Consider the following 17,890-nt stretch of genomic DNA (forward strand, 5'->3'; position numbering starts at 1 on the left):
AAAAAGCCACATCAAAAGCCTGTGGGTGTAAGATCTGAACACGTGTGTAAGCACATACAGTATGTGTGCAAGCACGTACAGTACATACATATGCACACACCCCCTTCGGTCATTGCATTTGACATCATTATTCATTACAACTCACATCTATGCTCTCGCAGGAGGTACTGTTCTCCTCCCTCTTCCTCTCCTCTTCCTCCTGCTCCAACTCCTTGATGCTCTCCTCTAGTACGTTGGGCCAGAAATCTCCCTCAAAGTATGGCAGCTCACTGGCACTTGTCAGACGATCCTCTGTCGCTTGCTTAAAGATGTCCTGAACAACAATGAGGGAATGGGTGAATTTACAGATGCATAGAGCAGTCCACAATTCATGACTGATGGACGTGAGAGGTGCAGCTTAACAGTCAGTGTGAGGGGTGGTCAGGTTAAGTTGTAGAATCATTTGCATCGTATCACACATTGTTGAGACCCCTCTCACCTTGTAGTCGTGGACGATGCGCTCGGCCACGGCCTTGTCCAACATTTTCTTGTACCACTCCTGCAGCCGCTTTGGCTTGGGAATCTTCTGGTCTATTGGGTGACAGTGGAAGATGTAGTCGTCCCCCTCACTGGGTGGACACGCCCAGATGTGGCCCGTTGTAAACCTGAGAAAAACATTTAGTTAATTCACATCAGCTAGGAAATCGAAATCCATTTATTCCTCTTGCCTCTTGCTCAAGTTATTGACAGTTACTGAAAATGGCCTCCTTTGGCTGCCTCAAGCAGCTCCAATGGCACAAGTATCTGATAAACACAGCAGCTATAAATCTGGTTTTAGGTTTTCAAGCCAGGTTTATTTGCATTTTAAGCTCTGTGTTAACAGTTAATGCAGCGTGTAAGCAGAGCTTTCTCTCATACCCTATTCTCCTGACATATTCCAGGTAGCCTATGAGGATCTCATGGTAGACGCCTGTACGGAGGTGGCGAGGCTGAAAGAAGTGCACGCTGTCCAGGTAAGAGATGTAACATCTTCTCTGATTGGGTGGAGGGCAGTCAGAACCGTACTCCTGCACATGCATGCCAAAGAAGCATACGTCGTCTCCATCGATGTCCTCAAATGCAAACAGGGCTTTTGTCCTGTATGGAAATGACTCCGACATTTCTCCACTGTCCACAAACCTGGGGGACAAGACAGGGATCAGGACTAAGATAACATGTTCATTAACTACTTTCAACCTGGCATGCCTATTTTTGTACGTTTTCAAAAATATCACCAAATAAAAAAAAAGAACAGCAGCAAAAAAACGTCTCACATCGTCAATCTGCTATTTTTGCTTGAGAAAAATAGCAGATTGTTCTTGCAATAGAAGAAAAATACTTTCCAGTCATATCTTCTAAAAATGTTAATCATCAGTAGACTCCCCCTGGTCTTTCCTTTGTTTCTATCTGAGTATGTGTGTTGTTTTTCTGAGACGCAGTCTGTACCGAGTGTTTTCTGTATTGAGTGATTGTTTTTCACTGTGCTTTCAGCTTTAACTGTGCACTCTCTCTGCACATAGAGAACTGTTTTCTTTCCAGAGCGTGGTTCTGGTGCATTCCAAGGGGTGGCAGAATGTCACTGTTTTGCCTTCTGGCCTGCCCATATCTATGTGTCGAAGTGTCCCTGAGCAAGACAGACACTCAACCCCTAACAGCCCCACTGTGATTTCAAGATGCCGCATTGTTCTGGTAGGTATAAGGTTCACTACTCTAAACGGCTAAATCTAATTAGCTTCATAAAACAATATACCAGAATGAGATGTTCAACATTTTAGCCGCTGCTCAACAGTAAACACATTTCTGCCTCACTGCTGCAAGTTGTGGATAACGTCCGTGTATATGACAGAGTGCAATGGGGTAAAATATACAAAAGAAAAATGAGTGGGAACAAATGTAGGTAAATGTATAGGGTTGGCACTGGTGGGCTTCACTGATGCAGTGGATCCCTACTCGCAGCATACTACTCGGGCAGCAAAATCCATATTTACTCAAGCCATGAATGGCCATAAATATAAAAGACATCATTCACATCCTAGTGTGACCAGGTGCTTCCTGTGAATCTTTTCACTGGTATTACTCCCGCACTTCCATAAAAAACATCACAACCCAGTCCCAATTGTAAAACCAGCAAAGCATTAACTCCACACCACTTACTAACTGACCCACTTACCTGGATTTCATGCCTGGCTTGACCTCCACCGTCTTGTCAGAGACGTGGACCACGCGGATAGTGACCTCCCCCGCCTCAGGGTGGGCCTGCCGCTTGAGGTAGTCGTTAACTCGCGTCTCCAAAAAGACCCCCAACTTCGTATGGGGTAGCCCTTTGAAGGAGGAGGAAAAAACAGGACAGACGGAGAGAAAGAAGGAGGAAGAACAGGAAAATAAGGAAAGAAACAGGAGGATGGAGAGCAGAGACAGAAAGAGAGAGAAAAGACAGATGAAAAGATGACAGGAAATACAGAATGCTGGTTAGAAGGATAAGACCATATGGTTGAAATAAGGCTCAGTCTCGTCAGTGAATTATGAAGTTGGGGAAACCAAGGTCATCGAGAAGTTCACCAATATGGATTTGTGATAATTGAGTCATCTTGGGTTTCTTAGTCTGGGATTGCTTTCATATGTCTGCACCACTGGCATACAAAACATGGCGTTGGCTCAACCGAGACTGCTGGAGAACACTCTGGAGTCCGCCTGCCTGAGGCATTTTGTCAGTCTTTTAAAGTCTAGCAGTCGTATTCCCTGTCTTTGTCAATCAATATGTTGGGGCTGCCCTGCTTTGAAATAGGGTCAGTGGAGCGACTTCACCATGCCTCGGCTCCAGACTCTTTACACAAAAGTGCTAGGAGAGGTGCACAGTAAAATCTTCAGCGTTAATTTAACTTTGAAAGTGTATAAATGGACCCCTTAAGGTGAGGGAGAGACACATGGTGTCTTAACCACATGAACTCTAGCGTCCCTATTCTGGGCATTTCAGTAGGCAAACATTCTGCAAAATGGCCAATCTAGTACAAGCTCATAATGTGTTGAATTACAATCAAATAAAACAGACATGTCTTTTGTGTTAAAGTCAAATACGTATCCAGGGAAGAAAATACCTTCTTTTAGGCATTTCAATTAACTTAGGCAATAATAAGTATGAGCGATGCCACAACAAAATGGTGCTTTGTTTTATTATTGCATGAAGAACTACATTGTGAGAACCTATTCCTGTATACAATGTTTGGTATGGGTAATTTCAGGGACAGATGTGGAACAAGTGGTTGATTTAGGGAAAAGAACAAACAAAAATATATGTTAATTTCCACAATCATCAAAAAGACACCAGACTATGTCAGATTAAGATAGGGTACAAATATATACACGTTAAATGTGTACTTTGGATTTCTTTTAAAGGCTCCAACATATCACTAACTTTGAGAAATAATGTGTTAGCACAACAATTTCTCTGCCCACAGAACAGCAAAGTCCCTGGTTCAATTCACAACTCAGGGACATGAGTTGCATGTTTTCCATCCACTATGCCTTTGCTTTCCTATCGATCCTCAAAGTATTGTCAAAGTCAAGACAAGGACATAAGACGGTCTGGATACTTACTTTTGGCCGCGTATTTGTTCTCCTTGCGTGTCTTATTGGCCTTTTTAAGGCAGCTGTCACAAGCAAAGCTGTGGATAGAAAGAGGACAGGACAGTTCAGTACATAAAATCCACATATATCACATCCATTATCTGTCAGACATTATGTATCAAAATTAAACATCGGGTAGTTTCATTAATTAACATATGCACCAATTTGTTCTTTTGTCCCTTTAAAATACAACTATAGTGACTTGTGATTGAAATTGCCGTTTCTTGATGGCAAATGGACTAGAATCCTGGAACAAACAGCTTTTCAGACAGAGTTGAACTACAACATGTGTGTGTGTTTGTCATATAGAAAGACTACTGCCATCCTGGCATGCACACTCAACAGTGATGTAATGATATAAGAGAATGTACAGAGGGTGTGTCTGCGTGAGATGGGTGGCTCACCCTGAAGGCCATATGGTGTCATTATGCAGGACACAGATCTGGTGCATTTTACGACCACAGTCAATACATTCCACAAGCCTGGACAGAGAGACAGAGCAGAGGACAGACAGGAGGACAGAGGACAGATGCAAAACAGAGTTAATAAATCCTCATACTGTATGGCAATATTCATTCTTGTCTGTTCAGTGGTGGAGTTGAGTGAACAGGGGAGGAAAAGGCAGCGACTGCAACAGATGTGAATAATGAACTATACGATCCTCTACACTCTTGCATCAGATATAGCTTACTATAGATAACATATCAAATATAAAATACTTGTTGAGTTTCTTTAAACGTAATTTTTTTTTAAATTAATGTCATAGCTATCAGACAGTTCATAAACTCCAATATAAAATATGAATAAAAAGTTACAACGTACAACTCAGGGTCGAGCGTGTCGTTCTTTTTTCTCTGGAACTGATCTTTGTTGATGGACCTGTGAGGGGGAAAGGTGAGGTCAATTTGCCTGAAATAATGTCATTTCTGGCTGTATAATTGTAAGGGTTAGTGCACACATGTTATTATAGGGCACTGCATGGCTTTGTAAAGAACTGCCACAGGAGGGAGTCTGTATAAATACATCAAATAAACAATTAGATCAGTCATAGTTACTTTTCAATCAAATGCAGAACTAAAACCAACTAAAATAGGAACGCATTCTCGAATGTATACTACCAAAAAATAAAAACACTGACAAAATGTCTAAAAACAGGCAACCAAGTTTGTTCATCAAGATAACTATATAAGAGTCTGGTTGGTTTTGATTTATGAAATTAAGAAGAGAGAGAGAGAGGTTGAGAGAGATGTGTCCAGGTACTCACGCCTGAGGCTGGGAGGGGTCGTCTCCCAGGGAAACGGTCTCGCCCTGGATTTCGTTGAAACACTTCTCGCAGAAGTGGTACCTGTCAGCAATAAGCCCATATTTTGGTGAACTACACCGTTCGCCAACAGCACAGCCAATCACAGAGAGGACATGAAGAAGCATCCGCCAATCAGGGAGGGCGGGATGGGGCAGACCATGGGGGGCGGGCACACAGGAGGAGGAGGCAGAGGGCCAGAGGGCAAGGTAGGTCGTCGCCAGGAGGTACGGTAGACAGCCAATCGTGATGCAGGGTTTTTGAGTGGGCGGGTGTTTTGATTTTGCGTATAAATTTCGGAGTGGATGATTGGTCACACCAAAGCAGGCCAATGCAGACATCACAAGCGTTAAAAAAGGGGGAGGGGAGAAAAGGGAAAAGGGGAAATGGGGGAGGGAGGGGAGCAAAATGAATATTAAAAAAAGCGTGAAACAAATCGTTACAGGTCAGACAAGGATGGAGGACGGATGAGAGGGAGGAGGGGGACATGGAAAAGGGGAGGGAGGGATGGACAGAATGTGAACAACAACCAACAGAGGACAGAGAGCCAAGGCAAAGCAAAGATTAGCGTCAGACGTTCTGTGGTCAACAACAACAACAACATTACAGCAACATGAGAGACCACTAGGAACTGTGGAGGAGGAAGGGGGTGGGTGTGAGGGTACGAGGCTCCACACATCAAAGGGTGGATGAGGAAAAATAAAACAAGTGGTAGTGCAACAGAGACCCATCATCCTTTAAGTACATTTATAAAGTGGGAACCTTTATTCTTATAGTGGTGTAAGTTGATTGTACTCCCCATTTCACGCAGTAAAATCCTCAGTGTTAATTTAACTCTGCAAGTGTATAAATTGTGTGCATTTGTAACCGAATGGGCCCTTAGAGGTCCATTTGGTTCCATTTGTACACGCTCAAGAGTAGTCTAACGTAGCCAGATGATCAGAGATCTCCACCTGCTGATATGTCTGGTGACATCTAAATTCAATGAATGGGCTAAAACTGAGGGGAACCATTAGGACTTTTAAAAATGACAGCAAAACAATGCAAGGCCTTTAGGGCATTCCTTCATATGGGATGGTATCAGGATTGGTTTTCAAAGCAGTGGGTGTAGGTTTATTAGAGCAGGGTTTTCTTCACCATCGAAGCCCATTCATTGAATTTAGATTTCCCAAGACGTGTCAGTAGGCCGGAGATCTCAGATTGTCTGGCTACGCAAGACTACTCTTAGATATGCGCACAATTTGTACTGGAGTTACAAGTGGATAAGAAAACAAAAAAAAGGATTTTACTGTGCAAATATAAAACAAATGCAAGTTGTGATTTGTTGTGAAAGGCGAAACAATGGTGCAGAAACCAAAGACTAAATCTCTGAAGACAGGAACCCACTTTATGAATGACAATGTAATGGAAAATTAAACAACAGTGAGTTGTGGTGATGGAAATGGTGCCAGGGTAACCGTTCGAAGCCAAATTAAAACTTTGACTCGTCTGTGATTGAACAATGCTATATTGCAGCAAATACCCCACACGGTGTGCAAAAATATCACAAGACACTACATTTCTAGCTTATCATATGTGGATTATCACAGTCAAATATCTACACATGAAAATACAATTCTGTCTTCTGTGTTTCATTAAATCCCAACTGTGTGTTTGTGTTTCAGTGCGTCTACGCCCCCTACCTGTTCTGGTAGCTATAGTAAGCAGCGTCTCGTTGGATGGTGCATAATTGTTTTCCATAGCAGCATAGGGTTTGTGGGGAAAACTCCAGCTATAACAATGGGGAGGGAGGGAGAAGAGAGGTAACAAAACAAATTGTTATTTGCACAGCCATTCATCTGTGGGAAAGTGTATGCACAAATCAATTTCCACTTTTCTCTCATACAACCCTTTTGAAAAACAAAGAAAGACATAAGAAAAACAATCGTTAAAATACGACACACACTCTTCACGAATACATCCATGTCACGCACAAACACACAACACTGGACATCACACACACAAATTGACCTCTCAAACACACTCCCTTTCTCACCTTCCTCCCGCAGCAGTACCCCAGGCCTTGCATGACGGGGTCAATCTCAGCCTCGAATACCTCTGCCAGCTTGGAGCAGTACTTGTAGACGCGGGACGTCTTGCGGTTATACAGCCAGGCGTTGTTGAACATCAACCAGACATCCTCCACGTACTGCCAGGGCTCCTGGTACTGGCCTGTGTCCAGCTTCCGTTTGATGGTGGACAGGTCTATGGGGTTCTTTACTATGTCAAAGTAGTCCTGCTGAGGATAAGATTGGTTTGGGCGTCGAAGTGAGAGGGGAGAAGCAGGGAAAACAGTCATTATCGTCGTCATATTTGTGGTGGAAAAAGGAGGTAGCCGTGGTGAGGAACCAGGTGGTACCAGAGACCAGGGGGAGACAAGAGGCAGGGGAACAATGATGTTGAGCGCTGCAGAAAGGAGGGTTCACGTGCAGACAGAGAGACATGACAGCTTCTCCCCTCCAGCACCCTGCTTTGCACCCTGTCTCTTGACCTCAACATTATTCTACAGTCAATCTCAATTGTCTGCATCAGTTACACATGGCTACAAATATCAGCTACAGATGAGATTTAAGATTGCTGGGTAGTTACTGTGAACTGGAAGATTACTCTTTGTAGAGGTTTGGATTGTGTAGTTACCTTGCCATGATGTAACTCCAAATATTGGTGAGGTGTCTTCAATAGTTGGTCCACTGATTAGAACACTCCCCTTATTGACTTACATTGTGCAGTCAAACAGGTCTCAAAGACACTCTTTAACCACATGAATGAATGTAAACAAAGCAGAGTCTGCCAATATGTAACATTACAAATCTGAAAGCATATTATTTTTAAAAGGTAGGGTAAGTGATATTTTTTCGTTAAAGTAAGTGTTAAATAGTTTTATATTCTAATAGTAATCATTGCTATATAGTGTTTGTTCAGTAATGGGTCTCCCCGTCTCTCCAGCTCTTTAGTAAACAGAAAATGCATTTTCAGGATACAGATTTTACTCATTCAGGATACAGGATAAACAAGTGAAATTGGAAGTCATGAAACAAATAGGACAAAGAATTAACTGCAACACTATAAAATGTAAGCTTATAAATCATATAAATTCATCCTGATTGGATGAAATTTGCAACCCACCTGAAATATTATTTTCTGTTTGCTAAAGAGCTAGAGACAGGCAGACTCCTGTTGCTGAACCAACACACTATAGCAATGATTACTATCAGAATATAGAGCTTTAACTTTTTTAACCCATTCAATCCGGGGAAGCATCTGTCATTTTAGATTTTAGCTATATATAGCAACATACGTTTTTCATAAACAATTAGGATTTAGAAGGCATTTCTAGAATCTGCCTCAGGCCTAAATGGGTTAAGAATTTTTTGTTTGTTTTTACCAAATAATATCACTACCTTTAACTCACTGAGTGCCAGGATTGCCAGAATTATTTCAGAATTGATTCTGAAAAGTGCCAAAGTTTTTTTCACAGAAAACAAAAAGTGCTTAGGAAGCGAGATACAGCCTTTTTCAGTTCTAAGTTAAACAAGGAGTGGATGGAGCTGCACATCTTCAGATGATGATATCTTGGGTTCTGAACATGTTTTTTTTTTTTTTTTACTATTTTTTCAAAAACATGTCAAACATGTTAATGGCACCCAGCGCCATAGCGGTAAAAACACGTGAAACACGTTAATGGCACTCAATGAGTTAATAGAAATGTTGATTTTACTATTTCAAAATTAGAGTCTGTGGATCCAGTTCCGATCTTCTTCCTAATTCAAAAGGTAAAATCAACAGCAAGTCGACATATTATTACCCATCACCATCCCTGTTCTGCCAATATAATTAGGACGAACACCCGGACTGGATCCTCGATCCGGATCTTCAAATAGTAAAATCAACAGGAATGTGACATTTGTATATACAACACAAAAGCAGAATCGAGCTTCGTAATGTTATACATTGTCAGATCCTTTCTTTGCATTCATTTATGTGCTAGAAGAGTGACTTTGAGACCCGTTTCAATGTACAATGCAAGTCATTGAGGAGACTAGTTTGGAATATTATTTCTAATCAATGGAGCAATCTTTCTAAAAAACTACTGAAGATATGTCACTAATATTTGGAGTTGCATCATGGCAAGGTAAACAACCCAAAGCTACCAAAGCGTAATTTAACTTTTATAAGGGACACAGATAATGAAATTGGTACGAATTAATAGCATTAGTATATTTCGCATTTTCCTCCCTATGGCTAACTTTGGCTACATCTGCTCTTGCCCTCCGCTGTGGTCTGAAAGCCCATGGAGATTTCAGGCTGCGGAGGGCGATCAAGGTGCAAAGCTGAGGTGAATCAGAGCAGTATTAGCAACAGGCACACATTGTCAAAAACCTACAGGATCAATTATATTATCATTGGCAGCATCGGCGTTGGCGATCGACCATGTTTGCACAGCGGCCGTTTTACTTTTACATCACCCCCCCCCCCCGTACGTATAATGTAAGAGCAAAATGGCCATCGTGTGAATATGGTCAATGACATGAGCCAGCAACTTGAGTGGCGGCATGGCGGCACAAATAAAGCCAACGGCATTGAGGGCAAAGCAAAGATAAGCAAAGACAGGTGAGTCTCTGGAGTTGTCCCTCCAATCCTCATAATCTCTCCTCAGCTTATTCTCAAAAAGGAACCACCAAGGGGCTGTGTGCACAGAACGTGTTTTTGTTGAGCTTTTTTTGCCATGCATTTCTATGGTAAAGATAGAAACGCTCCTCTTCCCAGTGCCAGACATCACGTTTCAGCGCTGTTGGCGTCCAGCAATTGTTGGAGTGCCCTGGGAGTAGAAATTAGTTCAACTTACGGAGAGGAGCGCTGCTCATCAATGTCACTTTCCTATGCAGAGGGTTGGAGTGACACGACCAGACTCAGTGCACGTTTACTGTTCTGGACATGATATCCAAAGCACTCCGCCGCTCAAAAATCGCTTTCTGCGGACACAGCCTCTATCACTCCCAACAAGAACAGAGAGCTCAGGAGAAAAGAGGAGGCTTTTGAGACTCATCCATCAACGAGGAAGTGGGTGGATGCTTCAGAGCTAAGGGTCCATCTCTAAGTCACCAAGGCAACAACAAACAGGAAATTGACCCTTTTCTCTGAAAGGACCAGTCACATGACAACCAGGCAATGCACATCATAAACATTGGATCACCACGTCAAGGTACAGAAACAGACTTCAAATTTCCTTTTATATCTCAGTGGTGTACTGACTGTGACAAAGTTGTACGTAAAGACACTGAAGTTGGGGGTGGTTCACAACCAACCAACCAGTTTATGCCGCCTTCGCGTGGCATAAACATTTGAAGATTGCAAGCTCACAGTGCGTTGCATCGCGACACGTGAGCTTATAGATCTGCTACTTTCCAAATATATTTATACATATTTTTAATTGGTTAATGAGTGAGTTTCAAATGAGTGTTAAAACTAACTAGTGTGCCAATTGTGCACATGGCGTTACAGTTACAGCTTGATAGACCGTGCATTACTGGATCATAAAGGTTCCTGGAGTGGAGAGATGAGCCAAACACCTGCTGCCTACATCACTGACCTGGAAACAGGTCTGTATTTGTACGATCAGAACGTGGGGTTGGCCGATACCATGTCTGATTCCATTAAAGTACATGAAGTAATAATAATAAAGTCATTTTTCTCTCCAGTAACGTAATTGTTCCATCTGGATAGTAATTAAATCAAACGTACTACAAAAGGTATTCCAGAAATTTGATCTGACTGAAGTGATATACAGTGAGTGTACAAGTGTTGGTCCACCTCTACACACAACCCACAACCCAACTCAAACACAGTACTAACTACTGGTGAGGAACTGAACTAGGAAGCTAGGATGGAAGTCTAGGATGACAGCTTTCAAATCATAAATCGAAAATAAAATCTAACGGAAGCATTTTGGAAAGCATGAATGAGGGAGAAAACAAATCTGAAATACGTATATGAATGACAAAACAAAGCAATAAGCTATGAGCATTTTTCTGGTACTTGGAAGTGAATCGCTTCCCCCTGGTAATGCCTTGAAATGCAGGATTGTTGCGATATGGACCAGATAATGGAGGTTTACTTTATTTTTTTGGTGTGTGATGAAAGACAAACAAAAACAGCCATTAACTTCAGACAATGGTCTGGAGAAAATTGGGGTGGGAAGGATTATAATCGTTGAGTGACTTCATTAACTTACATAAAGGGCTTCTCAAGTAAAAAATACACACACACAATGTATTTGTGTGAGTGTGTGTGTGTGTATTAATCTAAAACTTACAGTATGTAACTGACTAAGTGGGATAAAATGTATCAAAATTCCTCTACCAAATAGATATGGGTGTGGAGGAGACACCCAAATAGACAGGTCTTGAAGATCTTAAAATCATTGTGTTGAAACCATTAATGGCACAGGGATAACTTGAGAACTTTATCCAGAAAAGATTGTCATGCTGTTCAGATCTTTCCCCCCTGTGTCGTGTAATCACTGTCAAAGACAGACAGTAGTAATGTTCATAAGCTTTGCTTTGATTTATCCAGTTAAATAAATGTCTTTATGCTGAGAGAATTAGATGTGGTCATAATTTGGCCCACACACACTTAAACCATGCCTCCCATGTACATAGAGCATAACCATCTATGATTTTTGCATATTATATACATTCTAATCAAAAGCACACACACATATGTACACACACACACACACACACACACACACACACACACTTAAATCTCATTCTCGCAACACACACATGAGTTAAAGATGGACTGAAGGTGAAAGAAACAGGATGACAAGAAGACATGTCTAAAAGGAAAAAACGTAAACTATGACCACTATGAAAAAAACAAAAAAAAACAAGAAAGAGAAACGCTAAGTTCATAGAAGAGGAGCAGAAGCAAAATGGCAGCCAGTGCAGTCCCTTACCAGGTTAGTTTTGTTACTAGTTCGAATACGTACGGGTATTCCCAGTAACTGGGGGTTCACCGGCTGACGGAAGGGCAGGGACTCAGGGTCCTGACGGTACAGAGCCTCCAGGGTGGGCATCAGAGCTTGACGCAGCTCCTCTGGTTTAAAGACTACAGAGAGAGATGCATGAAGAAAAGAGAGTTGGGGAGAGGAGTCAAAGATAAGGACAGAGAAGATGGAGAGAGGGAGAGAAATGGGGTAAGAAAAATTTAAGAGAAAAGACGGAAGGGAGATTAGCAGAGGAGGGAGATGAAGTGAAGAAAGGAGAGAGAGAGGAGAAATTGTGATAAAGAAATGAATGAAGGGGAGATGAGAAAGAGGTGATGGGAAGGTAAGTAGTTAGGAGAGAAGTGACAAAGTGAAGGAAAGATGTGTGATCTTTAATTAAAATCTTCTCATGGAAAACAAAAAAAAGTTAAATATATAACATCTGCACAAATCGAGGTCGCTCTTCTTAATATCACCAACAGAGAAAGAAGTTGAAGTGTGCACTCACTTTTCCGTTTGCTCTGAGCGCTAGCTGGAGAGCTGCTGGCAGCTGCCGACCCAGGACTTTCCTCTTCCTCTTTGGGCTCTTTCTTCACCTCCGGCTTCCTGTCCTCGCTCGCTGATGCGGATGCGGATGATGACGACGACTCCGATGAAGACGAGGACGACGACGAAGATGTGTCCATGGGCTCGCCTTTACATCCATCTCCCGAGGGCTTCTCTTTCTTTATCTGAGAAATAAAGTAGACGGTAAAAAGCCACTCAAATGATTTCCTAAAATCAACACACAAATGATTGGTTTGGTCTTCCTGGATAAACTGCAGTTTGCAGAGTGAATTGGCTCCTTCCTCAAGTAGGGAAGTTTGCATTGCAGTGGATGTCCGATATTGGTCTGACAGTTTCACTTCTCAATGGTTCTCAACAGGTTTTTAATCCCGCTTGTTAAATACTACTAAAGGAAAGGACTGCTATGCAAAGGCTAGGACTAGGACTCGCCACAGTGGTGTCCGATTAAAACTTGAACCAGGATATCTAACCTGTGTGGTTTGGAAAGTGGTTTGAGGAGGTGATCTTCGGGTATGGAGGTATCTGGGTTGTAAGGCCAGATACTCTGGGGTAGGGCTCTGAGTCCTATACTGTACAGAGGTATCTGGGGTTGTAAGGCCGGATACTCTGGAGAATGGGATACTCTGGGGTGTATACGGTGTAGCGGTATCTGGTTTGTAAGGCCAGATACTCTGAGGTATAGGTATGAGGCGTATACGGTACAGAGGTATCTGGGTTGTAAGGCCGGATACGCTGGAGTATGGGATACTCTGGGGAATATACGGTGTGCTGAGCTTGATCCCCGATGGGAGTTGGAGGGTGATGAGTCCCGGCGTCCTGACAATGTCCATGTCCATGACAATTAGGGCTAAAAAATGGTGACCTATCTGATAAACTAGATAACATGAAAGCCTTCGTAACACCGCTAGATCAACTTGGTTTGGTTAATGTCTTGTTGAAACTTACAAACTTACATGAAAATCCTGGTAGTTTCTTGCGCTTAGCATATCTCCAAAGTTAATATAGCATTTTACAAAAATTTTAGCTAAAATCTGGTTTTCAGAATAGCATTCACTGAAAACAGGTCTGACGCAGTGCATGCAAAGACAATCAGAACCTCACTAAAGGCAGCATTAGTCTATGAGTAAGTATGCAGGGACATTCAGTGATACAAAACAAGCACTTCCCCGGAAACAAACACCACCATGGGTCACAACTAGGAGGTTGCTGTGGTTCCAGAGCCACTGACAAACACAAAGATATTAAGATAAAAGATACTTTCCATCCTGCCAGACAGTTTGAGTTCAGAACAACTGGATTAATAAGTATCTCACCTCTGGTTTCTCCTCCATCTTCATATCAGGCTGACCCTTGCCCATCTTGCCAGAGGCCTTGCTCTCTTCCTCCGTTTCCCCCTCCTCATCGTCATCTTCCTGCTTCTTCACCTCCATCTTCACCTCTCCCTGCGAGGCTGCGGGGCCATCTGCCGGGGCCAGCTGGGAGCTGGGGTCCGCGCTGCTGCTGACCGACGCTGGAGTGGACACCTGACCATCCGCCGTCACAGAAGACTTCTGAGACAGCTGTGGGATAGAAGGATGGAGGGAGAAAGAGGAGTCACTATTAGTTTACAATTACAATTTACAAATGCAAAAAAAATGTGAGCAGGGCTCACAAATCTGTTTTGGATGTTGGAGGAAAAGTGGATACTATGAGGGAATATCACTGCATGGCACAAGAGACTTTCTGAGGATTCAAATAGTAAATTAATCCTAGTGTCACACAAATATAAACAAAGGTTGAATAAACAAAGACATCTCAAATTCCTCATAGTTGATTTCCAACATTTTCCAATGCCGGAAGTTGGTTTGTAAAGCATAGTGCAGAAGGGCAACAGCGGTCTGAGTATAAGGATGGAAAAGCTGCTCAGAAGCAGGTCGCCATCTACTCACTGGAGACCGAGGAAGCTGCGATGGCACATGAGAATTCTGGGTAGACACCGATGGAGCTTGTCCCACCTGGGGACCTGTGGAGGAGGCTCCGCCTCCATGCGCTTGCTGCTGGAGCTGATTGGTCTTCTCAGAGTTCATCCCTTGCCCAACTGGCTGCTGCGTATGCTGCGTATGCTGCTGCTGCGAAGCTTGCTGCTGCTGCTGCTGCTGCTGCTGCTGCTGTTGCTGTTGCTGTTGCTGTTGCTGTTGCTGTTGCTGTTGCTGTTGCTGCTGCTGTTGCTGCTGTGGAGGAGGCAGCTGGGGTGGGTTGGGAGTGTGTGGCTGCGGCGTCTGAGAGCCAGGCAATCGGGGAGGCGTCTGGTGAGGCTGAGGCGTAAGGCTGCGTGCCGGCGAAGGGGAATTCTGTCTGAGGGGTGGGCAGTGAGGGTGGGAGTTGGGCTGGGTGGAGCTGGAGGATGGGGGTAAGTTGGGAAGAGGCCCAGCACCTACGGTACCGGGCCCCAGGGTGCCTCCAGGGGGGCCAGGGCCGGGGCCTGGTGCAATAGAGCCTGACTGGGCAGCAGGACTGCTGGCTGGGATGGAGGGCGGCGTGGACATCTGGTTCTGCTAAAGAAGACATGACGAGGATGTTATAACAACAACAAAGTTCTATTTTCTCTTAAAGCACAACCACACTTTTGTACTGGGTTGGGTTGTGTAGTTGCCTTGCCATGACACAACTCCAAATATAGATAAAATGTATATCTATTCTAATCTAATAAGGCAACTACAGTATATCCGTCTATCTAGCCCGCTCTTTCTGGTTCTTACATGGGGCATGCCTCCCTGTGCTCCCGGCTGGTTCATGCCAACAGGACCAAGACCTGGACCGGACCCAGGAAACTGGCCTGGGGGGAGGTACTGGTTCTGTAACTGGGCAACGTTGGGTTGACCCATTCTTGCTGCTGCCATGCCCATCTGGAGATGAAACAACACAAGGACATGTTAGAGGTTTGACCTTATGATGGTTCTTTTTAAATCAGGACTACACTGGGTTATTTGATTTGTGTCTTTGCATTTGAATACATAAATATTGTACATAGATATTAATTAATCCATGACATTTTCCCTAAAAACAGAGGCCTTTAATAGGGTTTCTAAAAAAAACCTGACCTGGTTCATTGGAGTGCCGAGAGGAAGGGGAGGTGTCGATCTCTGACCCATGGACTGCATCCCCATCTGACCAAACTGGTTCATCCCTACAGATGAACAACAAAAAACATTCAGTACACGATAGGATAACACTTTCTTTATTCTGCAGAGGGGAATTGCAGGTGGTGAGAATGGCAGAAATTAGATCTTGTCCCTTGTTTGTGACTGAATTTTTCTAACATTTTGCTCTTAATTTGTACTTGGAGGTAGGAAACCTCTGCCTGTATGTGTATTTGTACAAGTATGAATGTGAGTGTGTGCGTGTGTCAGTGGCTAGAACCTTACCTGCAGGGTTCTGCATCCTGTTAACCATCTGATTCGGACCGGTGGGCCGGACCATGGAGGGGTCAGCATGAGGACCATCTGCAACAGAGAGTAAACAGCATGACAGGCATCAATAATCTAGTGAAGACATCACATCAGAGAAGCCCATAAGTCAATTTCACCCTGCACCATTTTCTTCTCACCAAAATATCTACTGGATTTTATAGCTAGCTAGCTAAACACTTTCCCAGCCTTTTCTCATGTCACAAAGGAGAAAGCCTGGAAAAGAACTGCAGCAGAAGTGTCTATGGGGCGGGACTTTTACATTTTATGTACGTCCTCGGAAGCTGTCTTTTTCGACCAACCATGACACGGTTTTCATGCCCATGGAATGTAAACAGATTTGCACAGCATCAACGTAACTTCCTTGGATGGTACTTCCTGTCCTTCCGCTTTAGTTGCAGTTCTTGCCCAAACAACAAGATGTTTTACGTTCACAGTTTGCTGTTGTTATTGTCAATTGAAACGGTCTATATGCTGCATTCATGTGTGGTTATAAGTGGTTCAAAGTGTGTGTGCTTACTTGGGGGTTGTCCGGGGGCCATGGGCGGCTGCCCCATGCTCGGGGGGCCCTGCGGCAGCCCTGAGGGAGGCATGCCAGGCTGCCCAGGCATCATGCCCTGCTTCTGAAGTCGCGTCCGCCTCTTCTCCTCCAGCTCCTTCTGGATCTTATAGATCTTCTCAGCCAACAGGTGGTAGTATTCCGCCTGGAGGTCAAACAGCAACAGAGAAGGAGAGTCAAGCGAGAGCAAGCTGTTTAGAGACTGTTCATTGAAAGGCAACATTAGCCAATTTTGAACCTAAATCTCTTATCCTCTTATTCTGTTGCGAGGAGATCATATATGGTGTGAAAAAATACCCTATGTCTTCTGTGTATTTCTCCCACACTAAGTGTATGTCCATGATGTCAACACATCATACACTTAACATTTCTCCCCAAATTAGTCTTTTCCAATTCACCCATTGTCAGCCTTTTGATTGGTCCCTGACCAACCAACCAGCAGGCTACTTCCGCATATCAGCGGTTGTTTATGCTGAGTTTGCTAAACATGAGAAAAATATCCAGTTTGCAACAGAGATGTTCGTTTTCACATGGAGAGCGTAACTTAATGTTCCCAGTTCATATACATTGCCACCCAGACTTCCCATAGTTCCTGTTTTCTAATAACATTGTGAGGTGTGTCAGCTTATAAGATAGTGCTCTCAGATATGATTGTGATCCAACCATAGTGGAAAGTATGCCACTATCACTTGTCTACTTTTAGACAAACAAGCCATGTATTTGAATTACAATACTTTTCCAAAAAAAGCTAAGTCTTAGTTAGACATGTGTTTGTGGCTGCTATATTGGAGCTCATGTAATCACTAGTAGATGGAATGGAAATATATGTCACAGAGACAGTATTAGGTTCTTACCCTGCTGTTAGCGGACTCATACATGTCGCCTTCTACTTTCCGAGCGTAAGCCACCAGATTCTCCATTCGCCGGTCCTTCAGCGCAGCTGGGTCTGGGGTTGGGAAGATGGCCTGTACACTGCTCATCCAACACACAGAGAATAAAAGAAACAAAGTCAAACATAAGATCCAACTCTGCCAATTAGCATTCATTCACGAAGCGATTATCATACAGCTGGTCTGAGTCAAGGTGATGGCAAGCACACATTGCACTGTTCTGGTTTCTCTGTGGTGCAGACTCACAGCTTGTGGACAAGGTGGTTACGGAGGTCCTGTGTGATGTCTTCATGCCAAGACTTCCTCATGCCTGCTGCAGAGGCAGGGGTGGCTGTGGGCATGGAGCCCAAGCTGCCCACACCGTCGTTCATTAAACTAAAGAAAGAATGAGAAGACAAACGGACAGAAAGAAATATTATAACGGCCATCAGAAGATACTGGGTTGCATTGGTAACTATC

At 43.4% G+C, this 17,890-nt stretch overlaps 1 protein-coding gene across 8 annotated transcripts in view; it reads right to left on the reverse strand.

Moving 5' to 3' along the window:
- Positions 1–17,890, reverse strand: part of ep300b (EP300 lysine acetyltransferase b) — a 43,093-nt gene that overhangs the window by 7,049 nt on the left and 18,154 nt on the right. The window contains exons 8-27 of one of the 8 annotated variants that reach the window (XM_084071668.1): positions 17,678–17,806; positions 17,396–17,513; positions 16,503–16,686; positions 15,941–16,018; positions 15,617–15,702; positions 15,275–15,421; positions 14,465–15,067; positions 13,850–14,095; positions 12,478–12,700; positions 11,973–12,091; positions 6,978–7,217; positions 6,625–6,713; positions 4,907–4,987; positions 4,465–4,521; positions 4,047–4,124; positions 3,613–3,680; positions 2,189–2,339; positions 898–1,158; positions 479–644; positions 146–313 (exon numbers count right to left, since the gene is read on the reverse strand). In XM_084071668.1, the coding sequence (XP_083927794.1) occupies positions 146–313; positions 479–644; positions 898–1,158; positions 2,189–2,339; positions 3,613–3,680; positions 4,047–4,124; positions 4,465–4,521; positions 4,907–4,987; positions 6,625–6,713; positions 6,978–7,217; positions 11,973–12,091; positions 12,478–12,700; positions 13,850–14,095; positions 14,465–15,067; positions 15,275–15,421; positions 15,617–15,702; positions 15,941–16,018; positions 16,503–16,686; positions 17,396–17,513; positions 17,678–17,806 (3,292 nt within the window). Of the gene's footprint in view, positions 1–145; positions 314–478; positions 645–897; positions 1,159–2,188; positions 2,340–3,612; positions 3,681–4,046; positions 4,125–4,464; positions 4,522–4,906; positions 5,018–6,624; positions 6,714–6,977; positions 7,221–11,939; positions 12,092–12,477; positions 12,701–13,849; positions 14,096–14,464; positions 15,071–15,274; positions 15,422–15,616; positions 15,703–15,940; positions 16,019–16,502; positions 16,687–17,395; positions 17,514–17,677; positions 17,807–17,890 lie in introns of all 8 variants that reach the window. The other 7 variants (XM_084071667.1, XM_084071662.1, XM_084071665.1 and 4 more) reach the window with 7 other exon arrangements.

The sequence above is a fragment of the Gymnoscopelus microlampas genome (assembly GCF_963454915.1).
Source record: "Gymnoscopelus microlampas genome assembly, chromosome: 11".
NCBI lineage: Eukaryota > Metazoa > Chordata > Actinopteri > Myctophiformes > Myctophidae > Gymnoscopelus > Gymnoscopelus microlampas.